Source organism: Macadamia integrifolia, chromosome 10 (assembly GCF_013358625.1).
Source record: "Macadamia integrifolia cultivar HAES 741 chromosome 10, SCU_Mint_v3, whole genome shotgun sequence".
Classification (NCBI taxonomy): domain Eukaryota; kingdom Viridiplantae; phylum Streptophyta; class Magnoliopsida; order Proteales; family Proteaceae; genus Macadamia; species Macadamia integrifolia.
Genome location: NC_056566.1, coordinates 27,893,825 through 27,912,156, shown reverse-complemented (window position 1 = coordinate 27,912,156; position 18,332 = coordinate 27,893,825). Strand labels below are relative to the sequence as shown.

At 38.0% G+C, this 18,332-nt stretch overlaps 1 protein-coding gene across 5 annotated transcripts; it reads right to left on the bottom strand.

Annotated features, from left to right (window-relative positions):
* Positions 1-1,562: 1,562 nt before the first annotated feature.
* On the bottom strand, positions 1,563-16,747 carry LOC122090770 (cullin-1). Of its 5 annotated transcripts, none has more exons than XM_042660488.1 (19): positions 16,559-16,747; positions 15,801-15,969; positions 15,534-15,633; positions 14,566-14,751; positions 14,337-14,384; positions 9,016-9,219; positions 8,845-8,922; positions 8,617-8,706; positions 8,448-8,528; positions 8,289-8,351; positions 3,963-4,085; positions 3,738-3,887; positions 3,584-3,639; positions 3,368-3,488; positions 3,105-3,266; positions 2,868-3,011; positions 2,556-2,774; positions 2,287-2,454; positions 1,563-2,172 (listed from the first exon to the last, which is right to left on the bottom strand). In XM_042660488.1, the coding sequence occupies exons 1-19, from the start codon at positions 16,626-16,628 to the stop codon at positions 2,071-2,073; spliced, it is 2,334 nt and encodes a 777-aa protein (XP_042516422.1). In that variant the 5' UTR covers positions 16,629-16,747; the 3' UTR covers positions 1,563-2,070. The 5 variants fall into 5 exon arrangements, with proteins under 5 accessions (XP_042516422.1, XP_042516421.1, XP_042516423.1 ...); XM_042660487.1 differs by having other exon boundaries at positions 16,311-16,691; XM_042660489.1 differs by lacking the exons at positions 14,337-14,384; positions 14,566-14,751; positions 15,534-15,633; positions 15,801-15,969; positions 16,559-16,747 and adding exons at positions 9,303-9,350; positions 9,533-9,718; positions 9,834-9,933; positions 10,070-10,240; positions 10,789-11,025.
* Between the last annotated feature and the right edge of the window lie 1,585 nt (positions 16,748-18,332).

Below are 18,332 nucleotides of genomic sequence, written 5' to 3'. Positions count from 1 at the left end.
GTTACCACCTAAAGTGTATGATCACCTAAATGTACATGCAAGCGATCTGAGTTTGTGAATCACGGCATCACCACACGAATGTTGAGAAAAGAATCTATTTAATGTGCACCAAGATCAAAGGTCAAAGCACAACTGAAAAAAAAAAAAAAAAAAAAAAAGAGGCCCTATGTGGATTCCGATTCATTTGGAATCAGCAAAGAATCAACATGAACCTTAAAAATCAGCCAAAATCAGTCAGATTTGGCTAACCAAAAAATCACTCACAATTTGTAGAGTTGGGAATCACATCTAAGCCGATTTTGATCTGATTTTGTTGGAATTGAAGCCAGTCGGGGATCCGATTCTAATTCGTCAAACCATGCCTAGATTGACCACAGGAAAAGTCAAAAGGAGGATTAAAATTTTGTAAAATAAGAGGCAATTATGTGGCAGCACCTTTTGGGTCACTCACAATGGGATTAATTTGATTTTTTTTCTCATAAAAATTAATTATTATAATCTCACTTATAACTCGGTCCATTGACTGTGGGGTTGCCTGGACCTGGGTGAGTAATCAGGCCAAAGGTCTGGACACCCTCAGTAGGAAAATAAAAAATTATTTGTTGCGATTGGATTTTGAAGCTCACGAACTCATGAGACTCACATATAAGTGATTATTATGATGACTTTCATTCTTTACCCTAAAAACAAAAAATATGACGCCTTACATTAATGAAAATATATTGACATTGATAATGGAATTACAAAAATACATAGAGCAAGATACCGTTTCTAATCATCAAATTAATTGGGTAAATAAAAAACGGGTAAGAGATCATTTTCCTAAGTTTTAATGGCCTATTTCAACTGTCAACTACATCCCTCCTTATATTGGACTTAATTTTTCCCGTGGGGTTGCTTAGAGAGTATAGTGAATGTTGCCATTGATAGTTCTTGTTACCTCTGGAGAAGCAGAGATACCCAATGGCTCCAGGGACTGTTCAGAGATACGGGCTCCAAGGATCAGAAGCTGAACTCATGCATATGTTCTCCAGGAGTCAAGCCTTGCTAGATAAGAAACCCAAAACTTTGGCCAACAAAACAAGGTAGAATGAAGTTATAATGGTTGAGGGTATTGATAATTTTAGGTTTGAAATTTTTTTCTTCCCTTCCAAGCAAACATGGCCATAATCACAAGGATCAAGTTTTCCCATCACAAAGAATAAAGAGAATCTCTTAATCCACAGGATCTGTCCCTTCAATTAAACCCAAGAAATAACCTCTTAATCCACAAGATCAGACCCTTCAATTAAACCAAGCCAACGAAAGGCATTTCAGACCTTTGTTAACAGTCTCTCTTCCTCAAATATTGAACAGTTCAATGAAATTTCAATCTAGCTCAACCTTTACCTGTACTCATATGGCCAACAGTTTTGTCTTGCATTTGACAGAAAGGATAAGGTAGACTAGGGTGGAAACATTTAGGCCAGGAGAACAAAATGAAGCTCAAAATAAAGTCCATAAGACGACGTAAATTTATATAACCCCTCACACAACACAGAAACAACAGATGGTCAGGGATGGGCAAAGAACAAAGTCATCATTCCTGGTAACTGATAAGATTCTCAATCGATAGTCTCTTCAATATCGCAAGCAAATCAATCTGATTACTAAAAATAAATTACAATTGGAAGGGAGAAACAGAGAGAGGTTGGGGGAGGGAAAGAGGGGGAGAAGGAAAAGAGAACAGGGAAAGAAAGAGAAGAAAACAACTAGCTTAATCATGAAGAAGGGATTGCTGTGAGATGGGTAGATACAATACCCTATGGACTAGAAGACCTTTCAACAAATCCCTTCACTTTTTATACCCTCAAATAAATATGGGGGGATACGGGGTAGTTACCCAAAGTTTTACTTCTATACGCAAAAACATGTACAAGAATTCCCGCTCGCTCCAGGTTGCACATCACACCATTAGAGGAGAGGCCATTCAGGGTGGGTTGTGCTCTTACATCCTCCGGACCAATACTTTCATCGTGTTGCCACCAAATTCTTACTCGATATGACCTGAGGTAACATCAACAGATTGAATCAGGCCAAATACCTGAACGTGTTAGGATTGTCCTTGTCTCTCTCCAGATAATCTCGGGTGATTAGGTCTTCAATCCGCTTCTTGATTGCTTTGAAGTCGGGCTGCACATAACCCCTACCAATGTTAACCATCTACCATAGAATACGAATATCGTGCATTTAATCACTTTGTTCGTGCATGTTTGTGTTGGGAGGGAGGGGAGGAATACACTTTACCTTAAACATGCGCCCTAGCTGCTCCACACACTCCATCACTAACTGTTGATGACCCAAAACCTTCCGACTCTTCATGATGCGCACAATTGAGGCATCAATCGCATATCGTCTATCCTTGTCAACATCCTCAATCACCTTCTTCTTTTCATCCACTGGAGGGAGTGGAATCTGAGTACATAAAATACTCCAATGTCAACATATCAACTAAAGGCAGCAACAGAAAGAAAGCAATGCAATTAAATGGTAACGGAATACACACACAACCAGACCTTAATCCTTCTCATTTTGTCTGTAAACTTGGTATTGAACTCAAAATAGTCAGTCGGAGAGATGGTTTTGGTGTTTGGCTCTTTTTCGAGAATTTTGTATTTTGCACAAGATAGGGAATGAAGTAGTCGAACCACATCATCATCTGTTAAGTTCAACTGAGTCATGATTTCTGAATAACTCAATCTGTCTGAAGCATTGAAAAGCAGCAAGGCAGATGCCTGTATAAGAAGGAAAACAAATTGTCTAAGACCCCAGCCATGATATCGCAGCTATTCTGTGGACGAAGATGGAAAATATGGTAAGAGATTCACCTGATAAGTCGTCACAATTAGCTCCATGGTCTTCGGTTCAAATTTTCCATTGATGTTACAAGTACCCAATGAGTATATCCATGTAAGTTTTCTATGCTTTGTTTTCGTCTGATAGAATTCCTTAAAAACCTCGACACACTTAACCTGAAACAATAATATTCAAATAATACATAACAGGGAATGCTACTATTCCATCACTTTAGAAAAAAAAAACCAAAAAAGAAGAGTGGATGGTACCATCTCTGCCGGAAGATTGAGATCAAAGGATTTATAACTTGGCCAGAATCCAGTAGTTAAGACTGTAACTGTCAAGTCAATACCAGGATTTGCAGCTGAATTACTACTCAGATATTCCTCAAAGTTTGCCTGATTTTCCCTCGCCAATGTTAAATCTGTGACCTGGCAGCAGAAAAGCAAGTACCAGTCACCCCCTCAATTATGATTTTCACAATTTAAGTATTCAACTACATTATAACAAGGTCCAACATTTAATAACTGACCATTCCCTCCATCTTTGAAGTGAATTGTCCACCACATTGCTGCTTCAGCTTGGTCAGAATACTCCTTTCATGATCATCATTAGCACTCTTATCAAAAAGCAGCCTGCGAGCAAGCTTTTTCCTGCAATACATAGGACAGACAGTAAGCACCAGATATTTAAAAGTAGTAGTTTTCAAACATTGCTTATGAGCAGAAGCCACAGAACAGTGTTTCACCTGTAAAATTCTGCAAAGAGGTCCTTATCGCTGATGTAGGCAAGCAGCTTTACTACCTGAAGATGACAACAAAATCCAGCAGAAGTTAACAGAATAGCCATGAGTAACTGAACGGCGCATTGCAACGGTTACCACTAAAGATATGGAAGGGAACCTTCTCAAGAGTTTCCTCAATTGCTTCATCACTCAGCTTCTCACTCCCACCCTTCTTTAGGATATTATCACAGAAAGTTGCCAGCAATTCTGCACTTGAGCTCCCAGCAACACCCTTGTTGCAGAAAACCTCGAAGGCCTCTTTGAGTGCCTAGAACAACAGGCAATTTAGTTGAAAACAACAGGATGTAATTGTAATACCAGGACAATATGATATGACATGAACCTTGTGAAATAGAGAGTGGTTCAAGAAGCAGTCGTTAACATATGCCAAGTACTTGTCGTGCAGATCAATTACTTTTCTCACAAAAACCTGTTCTTGCAAACCAACCACATCTCTCTTCTCTGCCTGCATAATATGCATATGTTAGCATCACTACTTCTGATAATAATATGGTGCACCTATAAATAAATCAATAAACAATTAAACAATCATCTCTTGGTCTTCCGCCCGTATCATAAATAAATTACACAAGGATACGACTATAATTAATACATGTTCATTTTAGGATACTTAAATCAAATATCGTCCCGTCACACCCTTGACTGCCAGTGCTAATGGTATTACCTCCTCGTCATGATTCATGATGTCCATATTTCCTCGCCACGATTTCCCTCATAAATGAGGTTAAAGAAGTTAGCTGCTACCAAAGCAAGGAGTAACCTGATGTAGAGTAGAAGTGTAGAACCTCATTATAGTTCCAACCAAGTAAGAATATAATCTAAAGGAGTTGACTTTAGATCCTTTACGTTCTCTAAGAAGTTGAGGTCTGCCAACTTCATTGAAAATAAGTTGACTGGCAAAGGTGTAGGTAGACTTGTCTTTGGGCCCCGTACCCGGTGGCATAGTCTTGTTTCTGTTGTAGACCGTTTTCAAACTCGTCTTATTCTCTCTCTTTTTGTTGTTGTAGTATTCAAAGCTGTATCCTTTGAACTAACTTTTTTACCCCATTCTTTCTAATAAATAGGTAATTTATCGGATAAATAAATAAAGAAGCCTCTTTCAATTACATAACAAACAAATGGAAAAAAAACACACACACACTTGCAAATCCAACGTGGTATGAGTGAACTCTGGGAAAAAGACACGCAGTGTTATCAATGGGTGATAGGATCTACAAATCCATTGTGGTATGGAAAACTCCTGGCCGAAAGACCAACAGTGTTATCAAAGGTGACAAGATTTAATTGACTTAAAATTTGAGTTTTCCCCCCTAATATATAGTTACATCTTGCCTACATGGAAGTCTGTTTTCTCTATTGGATACTCTTTAAAGTAAATATGAATTTATGCAACTAAGATGACTACCATTCTGGCCTGGTGTTCCAATCAGTTGTCCAGAAAGTAGGATCTAGTTGGCTAGATTTCAAAAAAGCCTAGCTGCCCTTCTCATTTTCTTTGGTTTCTCTACTATTTTGCCCCCATGAAGTTTCTCTACCACGAAACAGAATTATATCATCCTCATAACCCACTTCAAATTCCATATACCTTTAACCAATTACCCTACACACCCATACCCATTAACCAAACTCCCAAAATGATAGCTAATAAATGCATAAGTTTGAAAGAATAGCTTGTTCAGTCACTTCACTCGCTGCTCACTGGCTCGTTCAGTCACTTGCTCATGAACTCGCTGCTTCGCCAAAAGCGACTAGTCGCCTCCTTTCCTCTGCCGAAAGATGCTTTCTTTCCAGGTGAGGCGCTGCCAAGCGACAGAATTCAATCTCTTTATGTAAATGGCACCATGAACTCCTTCGGAGCTTGAAGCGATCAAGATCAACCGTCAATCGTTCCTTGTGATTCTAGGACTATTTGGAATTCAAGTTGACCAACGAACAACTAACTTCTCTGGCACGTTACGAGCAGGCGATCTTTGAAAAAAGAAAGGAGATTCTCAGTCAGGCGGGTAGAATTTCTCTCCAGACCTGGCATCACATAGATGTCTGAATCCGAGTAGAGTTGATCCAAAAGGGGGTCTATATTTCAGAGCTGATCTGGGAACCACATCTATTACGTAGCGATAATGATAAGGACTCCACCTCTCCAGCGCCCCCTGACATAAGCTTAGAGAAAAAGCGCGAGTGACTTGAACAAGAATGAGATGTGGGAACTCCTTCTCTGTCCTAAAGATCTAAAGACCGTAAGCTGATCCTAGAAGTCACTTTCCTGCTGGAATCGCTAAGCCACTAACCGTAACAATAGGAATTTCTCTAAACCCATAGACGTCAATAGGGGAAGGACTTTGATCTACGACCTCCTGCCCTTAAAGCCCGAGGATTATTCAAGTGGACGGACTTGCCCAAGTTGAAAAAGCAAGTGGACTTTGCCTTTCCAGATGAACAATGATTGGTGTTAAAAGCGATTTTTTTCAGTCCAAACCTGCAAGACAAAGATCGAATGTGATTGCTTAGAGCCCCTCTTCCATCAATAGGTACTCCCAAAGTGTCGACCACATGCCCTAGCATTGCCTTTCCTGCAGGAACATCCACAATAGATCCAGTGGTAGCCACTAGACTCACTATGGTAGTCCGTCCAGCTCCTCTCGCTGAAATCATTATTCTTCATTCTCTCGTGCTCTGGCAATTGCGCTCCCTAGACCACTACAGTGTAGTTAGGTAGGGACAATCAATCCGTAGTGATGGGAATGACAGCATGAGTGTTGATTGGATGGGTCCTGCTGCATCTGGGACTGGATAGAATAACAGACTTCTTTGCTTTGGGCTGTTCCGCACTGCAGAGAAGTGCTCACGATTCAGCTTACTAAGATGGGGCTTCAGAAGCTTTTGAACCCCTCACTATCATTAAAAAATAGAGATCTTTTCACCTTCTACCTTCTTCAGAACTCACAACAGCACAACATTGCCCCACCTCCACCAAAATCTCTATAGACAACAATTACCCTCTACCCTCAACTGAGAGGATGGAGTCTCTCTGCAAATGAGGACAGAAGTATCCCCCAATTCTCAAATTGTCACTTGTTTTCTCTCCTACAATTCTTTTGAGGACAAGATGAATAGCATACTAACTCCATTGCAAAACTCATTCCAATTTCTGGCCAATAGCATACATCAGTTCAGCTCTCCTTTGAATGTTGACCATGGGATCTTCAACTTTCTCAGGTTCTTTTTACAGTTGTTACCTCCTCAGCCTCTTGAGATTTCACCTTCTGTCATAAAGTCTAGCTTCTCCATGAAGGTATTGGTTAACCAACCCTTCGTGTAAAACCCCTTCTCGTCGCCCTCTGATGGGCAACCTCTGCCTGCCTCCTAAAATGAGCTGTACCGAGAGAGAGAGGAATAGCCTCTTTCAAGTTCCCCATGCTACGGCTGCTACAGCATCATATGTCATGATCCTCTTCTCTGAGCCGCACCTGACATCTCAGTTGTTGTTATCAACCGTGGTCAATCATTGAATACATTCACAACCATTAGTGAATTCCCACAGCAATCCTAATCCCTTGCTGATGTGATGTGTTTTACATCACACCGACACCATTGGGTTTGTGTGAAGCTTGAGAGTCCGAATGGTCAAAGGAATTGATGATTCGTGTTTAGTCTCCGATCTTCGCCTAGTCTTAGAACCTGCACTATAGAGAAGGGAACAAGCACCTCTTTCTGCCGCTCCCCTCCCAAATGTAGGTCTTCCTGAAAGTGAGAACACTGCTGCCCGACTTATAACCCGGTCACTCCCCATCTTCATCGATCATTTTATTTTTATTCTCATCTGTCAAAACCGTGCCAGCTGTCATCCTGTTGGGACTTGAAGCTCTATTGGTTGATAAGTTATACCTCAACCATATTCTATCGTTACTCCTTCACAATCAGCAGAAAGAAAACATACCTCTATGGAAGTTGTGGGAAACAGTTTTGGGACTTGCAAATAGTAACCAACATATAGAACATGGCGGAGTAATCTGAGTTCAACATACCTGGCAATGCATTGGCATACAATACCTAACCCATGTAGAGCAAGAGTATAATGGAAATAGCACAAAGGAGGGCAGGGGGGGGGGAACTAGAGAGATCCCTATCATCTAAGGCTAATAAAATAGCCATCTGAATGGTTAAACAAATACAATAGCTCTTTCTCCCGTCAGGGTCAAGATGAGTAACTAGTCAAATAGTATGACTAAAGATCAGCATAAAGCATGTGAAACATTCTGCAGTTATAATTAGACATTTAGACCTAGTGATTCAGTATCATTCTACAACAAAATGAACCCATGGTACACAAAACCAATGCTCTCAGGTTTACAGCAGTTGAGGTTAGTTGATCAAAATGAGATTCTTGGACCCAATCATTAAATTTAAAAGGGTGTAAGAAATTTGGTTGCAAATTATATGAGTGCATTAAAGATGACGTTTCTGCTTCATGATGCAAAAGCTACTCATAACTGATGTAGAATATATTATTTCCCAATAGTTTTAGTTTTGACACGAGATGAAGCAACTTATGCTTAATGAGGTTCCAGCATGAATGACAAGGTAGGAGCTACCATAAACAATATTAGATTGCCTGCGGGTGAGGGGAGAAAAACCTAAAATAACACACCTTCTTATTACTTGCGGCATCTTCTGCTTGTTTGACCAAGGCTGTACCTTCAGCTGTAACATGCTGCATCACAGAAGAATGAGTGAGCAAGAGAACTGAGATAGAGATAAAAGTTCATGATTCATTTATATCTTTGAAAAGTAATGTGACAGAGCTCACCTGTTTAAATATACTCGAAACAGGATCCAACCCACGAGGAATTCTACAGAAGAGTCTATACATCCTCGACAAATCCTCCACCTAAAGAGGTGTAACAATATAAAGAATATATCAGCTCGCTTAATAAAACAGATAAATTTGAATTATCACACCACATTTCAATGTATACCTTGTCATCTCTAAGCAACGCATGGCATCCAGAGTGTTCTTTTTCAAGCAACTGGTTTGTATACACAGACAACAACTCATTTTGCACTTTCTACACCAGTAATCAAATAATAAGTCAGACTGAGAAAAATTTAGAAACATATTATCTCGTCAATATTTTCTATTGCAGAATCATAACCCAGAATTCACCACTCTTAGGTCTCAGAAAATAAAACAATCAGGGACAGACCTCCAATAATTTCGGCTCACTGCTAGAATGCAAGTAATGAGAAACCCGATCCTTCTCCCGTTTTAAGCACTCTTCAGCCTGAATGACAGCAGCAGCTACTATGTAATAAACTTTTGGATATACAAAAATAACAAATCTAGATTCAACAGAATAAAAGAGGGTAGCAATGACCTTCAGCATGTAATCAGGACAAGAATCCTCCAAAATCCAATTTGAAGCCTTACGAGAATAATAAGCACCAGTATCTTTAAGCATGGCTGCTTCAAAGTCATTATCATAATAATCCATTTGCCCCATTCCAATTTCTACAAAGATATCTAAAACATTCTTCAATAATGCTCGGTCAATCTGTTCTCCCTCACGCTCTTGATCAATCTGACACAAAAATTTGGTAACTAAGATTGCACGGAATTGCAAACAAGAAACATATACACGTTCAAACCATAAAATCAGCATACCAAAGAAATTACAGCATCTCTGACTTTCCCATTTATCTCCTTGTAGACCTGAAAGCAAAGATAACAAGTAAATAAAACAATTCATCACAATACAATTTAAAATTCACATGCCCATAAATCAAACCGGAATTAATCTCTATCCAAAAAGCGTAGCAAAAAATGCTTAATCTAAATAACTGTGAAATATGATGTGAAAATAACATGAGTTTCTTTTTTTTCTTTTTTAATACCAGATCGCGGAAGCAAGTGAGTCCAACTTCATTGAGTGCAGGAAGCGACCTCCTAGCAATAAAGTATCGATCGAGATAATGGAAGAAACGTGAAAGCCACCTGACCATAACCTTATGATTTGACCATCTTTTCACAAGCTCTCTCAACATGAATTCGTCATGCTTCTCCCTTAAAGAAGGCAATACCTGGGGAAACGATACAACCAAATTATCATCTACAGAAATCTATTTCATAGTGGATCATTGCTAATTCTAATTACAGAAAACACAAGCATATATAGAAAATGCACAATTTCCTCACCGTTGAAGTAATGTACTCTTCAAAGGACTCTCTGTACTTGTCATAAAGCTGTTGGGAATAATCATGAGGTGGCTTCTGTGTGCACATGTTGTAGATGGTTCTGTTTTCAGTTAAGTGATAAGTCCATCAAACAATAGCATCACTTGCCGGATAAAAAGAGAAGAATAAAACTAATAGCTTACAGATGCAGAAATTGAAAAAAAAAAAAAAGGACACAAAAGGAGTTGAATAGATACGTGTAGAGCATCATGTAATCCTCAGAGCTGAACTGTGGCTCAGGAAGTCCTTCTAGAATGTTCTTGAGCTTCGTGATACCCTTCTGCATGAACTCCCATCCTTGGTCTAAGTCAATAGTTTTGCGCTCAGGCATCGTCATGTTGCCAGGGCTTTAGACCTGTGAGAATATTCTGCAAAACATTGAATTCATACATTAGGACCCCAAAGAATGGCAAGTAAATGACCATTACATAAAAAAAAAAACAAAAACCAACCAGTTATCAAACTGCAAAAAACAAGACGAACGGCAAAAGCCCTAGATTCATTATCCTGTAAAAAACCCCTATCTAGTTCCGCTGCAAAAATCCTCGGCACACAAACCCTAGATTCTAAATTTCCAGAATCGAAGTCAAAAAGTAAAAGACAACTGCACAATGTGGAGATTAAACTTTTAGGACGCCCAAATCCAGCTTTTAAGCCGAAGAAAGCATAAATAATCACTTTTTTATTTGGCCCCACTTCATAATGAACATAAATCGCCGACGAAGTAAGAAGCGATCCAAGTTTCAAAAGACGAAATCAATAAATACAAAATTGCAGATTAACAAACGGTTGGAATCGAACATACACTATATACAACACACAGCAAAAACATAAATTTCCAGCAATATTGAAGAAATTTAAGAGAAAGAAGAAGACTGGAACTGGATAAAGAGAAAAGGAGAGCTAGGAATATTACCTGGTTTTCGTAAGAGCACGAATCCGGATCCGAACCCTAACCCTAGAAAAGCATAAAAAAACTACAATCGTGGGGGAAGAAGACCGTGGAGAAGCATTAGAGACAAGTAACTGAGACGCCGTTTTGAAACCAATGACATATGGGCTAATTGACTCCGACAAAGCTCTTTGATGGGAAGGCAAATCCGTCCGGGGGAGAATTCGGTCTGTATCCCTCTCTCTCTCTCTCTCTCACTCTATATTTAGAATTATTTTTTTATATCAATATGCGTGGTTTGAGGTATCGGTGTCGGTATCCGTATCGGATTGCCTGATATGGATTCTTACCAAACTACCAACATCGATAGCCATGATACCGAATTGCATCAGTGAAACGATACGGACAAGGAGTAAAACAGTAAAAATAAATAAATAGTTACAAAAAATAAAGGTTAAATTTCTCTTGATCAATATTGATATCATATCAGTTTTTATCGATATCTAATATTCTAATCCAATACCGTGCACTAAAACCAAGATTACAAGCTCTTGACCTCATGAGTCATGACTTTAATTTAAGAATAGAAAAAAGAGCCAAAGATTACACGTACTATTAGTTAAATTAAATGTAAGTAAAATATTATTATCACAAAGATTTATTATTTTATTAAATTAATTATAAATTATTTTCTCATATGAACAAATTTGTTCACTCTATCTATTAAATAGATAAATATGATCTAAAGTAGTCATTAGGTAAATTTTAAAGTCTAATTTAATCAACGGAGTAGGTTTCCTCCGATGCCCGTGTGTAGTACTAAGCGAAGGCGAAGGTTGAAAAAGACAACCATGTCCAATAAAGGGGTATTTAGGACAATTCATGAGAACAAGTTACAGTGTTTTGGATGAGGATGTGGCAAAAACATCCTCTGCAATGATTGTGGTGGTGCGGTGAGGATCGGACGGCCAAGAGGACATCGGGATGCGTGCCCATATGCTCTCAACCATCTGATGCTCACCGCACTCACTACAGAGAATAATCACTTGAGGATGTGTAGTTTTGACTGTAAACTGACATTGTGGGAATCTTATTCTTCTTTAATTAAATACCCACCTTGTATTGACATGGACACATTAATATTCATCTATTAGCATGTAATCTAACCATTATTATGCATTAATCTAATTTTGAGCAATATTTTAGATAGAAAAAACCATGAAAATGGACGGTTCTACATGTAATAAATGAAAGTGAGTTAATGTCAAAACAAACCTTGACGGGATTATTTTATAAATAGACTACTTTTATTATAAATATATAACTAGTTGTTGCCAGTCAATCCATATTTCTAGGTTTGTTTTCTCCTATTTACATGGCGTGCTTGATTCCTTGTTTGACTCCTTTTGCCATAGCTTTCTTGGCAATGCTGAGTACTGGAGTCAATAACAAGTCTATATTGGCCTGCATTTAATTCTCATATGCATTCAAATATTGCATCAGATGAGAAAGTTCAACATGGTTGAACAAATTTTCACTGCCATATTTTTTTGACAATTGTCAATTTTTTATTAGTCCTTTTTATGGACAGTTTTTTTTCACTGGTGACTGAATGATAGGAATTCCATCTCTCCCCCTATTGTCTAGTCATGATGGGCCATGGTGATTTGATTTATTTATTTATTATTTTTTTAATTGTGAGAGAAAAAGGTGCTCCATGGATCATGATAGTGATTATAGTCACCAAGCCTCCATACAGCAAGCAATACTTCCACAAGACCAACGAACAATAGTGGAACATGCCGACTCGAACCCATAATCAGCCGACTCAAGTGGTGATAGGACAAGTGCTTTCTTCTACTAGCCTACCAACCTCATTGCCCGGTCCTTTTTTAAATAGTAGAAATAAATGTTCTTAATCACATAGTAGGGCTAATTTTTATTGCAATGATCTCCTCCAATTAGGAGATTTGGCAAGGCATCAATGCCCCAACTATTTTCAAAAATATTTTTGTCACATTATCCAATAATTAAATTAAAATTATTAACTATAACATACCTCATATACAAATAACCAACTAATTCACCAAATATATATATATATATATATATAAATATATAAATACCCGACTTTACTATATTTTCAATTTTTTATCTCATTAATACATACTTGTATATATTTTTAGGGAAAAAGAGTTATATCCGGGAGTGTAGGGCCTCCACCCAGACACAAAGGTGGATGAAATGATTGTCCCACAACTCCTCCTAAAGGTGGAAATGTCCATACTGTTGATGCTTCCACATGTGCTCCTATTGATCCCGCATTGGTGCAGGAGCCACACTCCTAGACAGGGTCTCACCACCTCTAGTCTGTGATTAGATTCACCACCAATCAGTCCTTACTCCTAGGCTTTACCACCAAGGGAGTTGCTGTATCATGTCAATAGCAAACATTCTTCAAAGAAAAACGCAAAGGAATAGCCAAAAATCATGGGCTGTACAGGTCCTTGCCTGTCTTAATAAACTTGGTACTAAGTGTCACAAGAATAGCAAGTTTTTGATTCCAAGTAGTTTTTTTTTTTTTTTTTTTGGAATATACCAAGTAGCTTACAACTCAATAAAATAGCAACTTTCTATAGAAGATCTATTTGATAAAACACAAAAGGGAAGAAATAAAACCAAAAAGAAGCTCCAAGCTTGCTAATGCCTTAGAAACTGTATTAATTTCAAAAATAGAAACAATGATATAGATAACTACTAAGAAGATTTTCCAGCACAGATGCCTTCTTTAAACTGAACCAAGTCCACCATCAAAGGTAGACCGAGGCCCACAATCGCGAGTCACTGTTGGGCTGCCTATTCCCAAGTCGCAAGCTTCACTGTTGGGCCTTCCTCCTATCCTGGTACTGCTTGAGTTCTACATCACATACCTCCAATAATTTCTGCTCGCTGCTAGAGTGCAAGTAATGAGAAACCCGATCCTTCTCCTGTTTTAAGCACTCCTCAGCCTGAACGATACCAGATAAAATTTATCATTTTTGGATATACAACAATAACACATCTACATTCAGCAAAATAAAAGAGTGAAACCCAGTGAATGAGGCTCATGCTACTGCAGAGTCTAGGAGGGCCAAATGTACACAACCTTACCCCCTGCTTCACAGAGGAAGCTGTTACCAAGTTTCAAACTCGTGACCAACATGTTGCAACAGTGCAACTTAACCATTGCACCACAGGCTCGCCCACTATTCAGCAGAATAAAAGAGGGTAGCAATTACCTTTAGCATGTAATCAGGATAAGCATCGTCCAGAATCCAATTTGAAGCCTTACGAGAATAATATGCAGCAGTATCTTTAAGCATGACTGCTTCAAAGTCATTCTCATAACAATCCATTTGCCCCATTCCAATTTCGACAAAGATATCTACAACATCCTTCAATATTGCTCGGTCAACCTGTTCCCCCTCACGCTCCTGATCAATCTGACACAAATAATTGATAATTAACCTTGCAAGGAATTGGGCAAGAAAAAAAAAATATACAAACGTGCTTAAACCATAAAATCAGCATACCAAAGAAATTACAGCATCTCTGACTTTCCCATTTATCTCCTTGTAGACCTTAAAGCAGAGATAACAAGGAAAAAAAAAACAATTCATCACAACACAATTCAAAATACAAAAAAGCACAGAGAGGTCAAACAAGAATTAATCTCTATCCAAAAAGAGTTGCATAACATGTTTAATCTAAATAGCAGTTAAAAATGATGTGAGAATGACATAAGTTTCATTTTTTAAATACCAGATCACGGAAGCAAGTGAGTCCAACTTCATTAAGTCCAGGAAGTGACCTCTCAGCAATAAAGTATCGCTCAAGGTAATGGAAGAAACGTGCAAGCCACCTGAGCATAATCTTATGATTTGACCATCTTTTCACAAGCTCTCTCACCATAAATTCACCATGCTTCTCCCTTAAAGAAGGCAATACCTGTGGAAAGATTAAAGTGGTCATAAAAATAGCATTAGAACACAAATGAAGCACACTCTGATTACATGATATACGTCATGATATCCAGTGTTGGAATATCTACCACTGACATTGTTATCCTGACATTCACTATTGGAATTAACTAATATTAACCCTTTTTATTAATTACCTTCCTCTCGAATTTGTGTTCCACAAATACGAAACTAACTTAACACATCTTATGACAATTGGAACATATGAACTTCATTCCCCACCCAACTGAAAGGTGGTGCCTTCACTAATATATACCAGGCAATAAATCTTATAATGTTATAGAAACTACATAGGAATTGAATTTCCAAATATTTAAGAATAATCATTGATAATTCGTTCTGGGTCCGTCTGAATTTCACCTCTGTAAGCATCTGAAGTCGGTGGTTGCCATTATGGATAACGGTAAACAATTTGAACACAACAGCTACAAAATCTATACAAACAATTTGGAGGAAGAAAATTTAACTGAGGAAAGAACCAAGGTTGATGCACACAATTAAGTGGCAGTTAACACAAGCTGAGCAAAGAGTTATAGACTGTAAAAGCTTTGGCAGTAAATAGGATCGAAATTTATCTGAACATATTATTTCATTATCTGCATATGCTACAAAAATAGAGTTACAACAGATGGGCTCTACAGAAAGGTACAACCAAATAATCATAAACAGCAATCTATCCCATAGTGAATTATTGATAATTAGGATTAGAGAGAAGCACAAGTATACATAGAATATGCACAATTTCCTCACCTTTGAAGTAATGTACTCTTCTATGGACTCTCTATACTTGTCGTAAAGCTGTTGGGAATAATCATGAGGAGGCTTCTGACGGCACATATTGTAGATGGTTCTGATTTCAGTTAAGTGATATTGTAGATGGTTCTGATTTCAGTTAAGTGATAAGCCCATCAAACAGTAGCACCACTAACCAGATAAAAAGAGAAGAATAAAACTAATAGCTCACAGATGCATGAAATGAAATAAGAAAAAAGGACACAAAAAGAGTTGAATAGATACGTGTAGAGCATCATGTAATCCTCAGGGCTGAACTGTGGTTCAGGAAGTCCTTCTAGAATGTTCTTGAGCTTCGTGATACCCTTCTCCATGAACTCCCATCCTTGCTCAAAGTCAATGATTTTGCACTCAGGCATCGTCATGTTGCCAGGGTTTTGGACATGACAATATTCTGCAGCAGATGGGATTCATACATTACAACTTCACAGATTGGGAAAAACCTCAGCACAGAAACCCTATATTCTGGATTTCCAGAATTGACATCAAATCGAAAAAGACAACAACACAATGTGAAGATCAAGCTTTTAGGAAGCCATACTCAATCTTTTAAGTAGACGAGCATTAGTAATCAATAATTTTTTTAGTGCAGGTGAATAGACGGTTGGAAACATGGAATTGAACAGGCATCATATACAAAACATAAATTTCTTACAATATAGAAAGAAACTAAGAGAAGATTATTGAAAAAAATAAAATAAAAAGATGGATACAGAGAGAGGGCTGGGATAATACCTGGTTTGAGCTCCAACCCGAACCCTAACCCTAGAAAAGCAAACAACACCAACAATCCAGAGGAAGAAAGCCATGGGAGATTCATTAGAAGGAAGTAATGGAGTCTCGAAGTTATGGCGAGAGGCTTCCGATAAGTCTCCTTATTATAGATTTTTGGTTTCTTAAGTGAACAAATGGACTTTTGGTCAAGAAATTGACATTGTATAATTGCAAAGAAGAAAGGGAAGTTGGGGGAGAAAGAACCTTACGGGGACGGACAGCGACATTGCCGATATTGTATTCGACGAAATGAGCCCACCTGTTGATCTCATTGGGCATCCTATACCAATCCAATCCAATCCAATCCCTCCAAGGAATGGCACCTCCTTGAAGGATGCATTACTCTCCCATCTTCCATTTCTCCCGCTATTGAATCTATTGAATTCCCTTCATTTGTTTCGTTATCTTAGTGATTTGCAGGTCTGATCGTAATCAAAACTTTGTGCCCCCGAAAGTTTGGTAGACTTCATCCTGTCTTACGAAAGAGTAAAATTGTTTATCTTCAAATATTAATTTGGGAGTTTTTGGGTCGCTGGATTGCTCGCTCCGTGGAAAAAAATCGTCTCAATTTCGATCTCGTGCAATTTCGTGAAATACCACATTTAGGGGTGACACATGTATTGATACCAATGCAATGATCTAGATATGATTTAAATGACTCTTCACTGATTTAAGGTTTTATTAGTTGTACCAGATCTGGACCATTGTATTGGTATCAATACACGTGTCACCCCTTGAAGGTGGTATTTCACGGAATTATACAAGATCGGAATTGCAGACGATTTCAACCCTCGCTGCATAGGGGGTAGGACGTGGAGAGAAGGTTGCGCAGAGAACGGGTGGGGGGGGAGCGGGGTTGCAGAGAAAGGAGTGGTGAGAGAGAGAGAGAGAGAGAGAGAGAGAGAGAGAGAGAGAGAGAGAAATAAATAGACGAAAATGAAATTGAAACTAATTTGGAATATTTTTTTGAGCGAGTGGTGGTAGGACGTAAGTATTGCAATCTTATTTTTATTTCTTTTTAATATTAATTGTCCATTTAATATTAGATTAATTTAAATAATTTATTAATTTTTATATTGTAACTGATTCCTAGTTTTTAGGGTGGAGAGATGACAGACGTGGTTACTTAATTTGTCTAATATTTTTTTAAATAAAAAATAAAAATCCAATATAAGCGGACTCCTCCTTCGATTAGGAAATCTCAATTCTCTCTATCTCTCTCTCTCTCTCTCTCTCTCTCTCTCTCTCTCTCTCTCTCTCTCTCTCTCTCTCTCTCTCTCTCTCTCCTTTCCTTCTTCAATGTCGTTCCTTCTTTCTACAGTCGCATCATCATCATCATCATCATCTCTCTCTTTTTCTCAAAATAGGATGAGGTAAGAAAAAAATCAACATAACTATTTTTAGGCACTGAGTATAGGAAAGACTTGGCCATACATATCCAAATACCATGTTTACATATTAATCATCAGGGAAGGGATTTGAACAGTAAAGCTTGCATGTATGGTAGAGGACAAATTTGAATTAATAAAGTAAACAAAGCCGTTGAATATCTAGGATTTTATTATTACTTCTTGGATAGATATTATTAACCTATGAGAATTTACCATTGATGCAAATCTTCAATGAGATTGGCAAACAAAACTTCAACTAGACTTGAGAGCACTGAAAAAGGAAGAAGAAAGAAGGAACAACCTTGAAGAAAAAGCAAGGAGAAAGAGAGGATCGAGATTTCTAAGCGGAATCAAAGGAAAAGTCTGCTTATATTGGGATTTATTATTATTATTATTTAAAATTAATAATATTAAATAGAGTTGTAAACAGTTACAACTCTGCTAGCAGGATTAATATATTTAACAAGTGTCAATCATATCAGTTACGTGAATATTCACCGGCTCCATTCCGCATTCCTATTTTTCTGCACGTACTGCCACCATTTTGCCTATTTTTTTACTTATGTTTTATTATATTTCTCACGAATTGAAT

What these genes read in the sequence shown, in the direction of transcription:
- LOC122090770 (XM_042660487.1), bottom strand. Translation starts at nt 16,395, where the DNA reads ATGAATCTCCCATGGCTTTCTTCCTCTGGATTGTTGGTGTTGTTTGCT. An exon ending in ATGCCGCAAGTAATAAGAAG is followed by an intron (nt 4,086 to 8,288) that starts GTGTGTTATTTT and finishes CATATTATGCAG; the next exon opens with GCAGAGAAGAGAGATGTGGT. An exon ending in TCAATCTTCCGGCAGAGATG is followed by an intron (nt 3,012 to 3,104) that starts GTACCATCCACT and finishes TTATTGTTTCAG; the next exon opens with GTTAAGTGTGTCGAGGTTTT.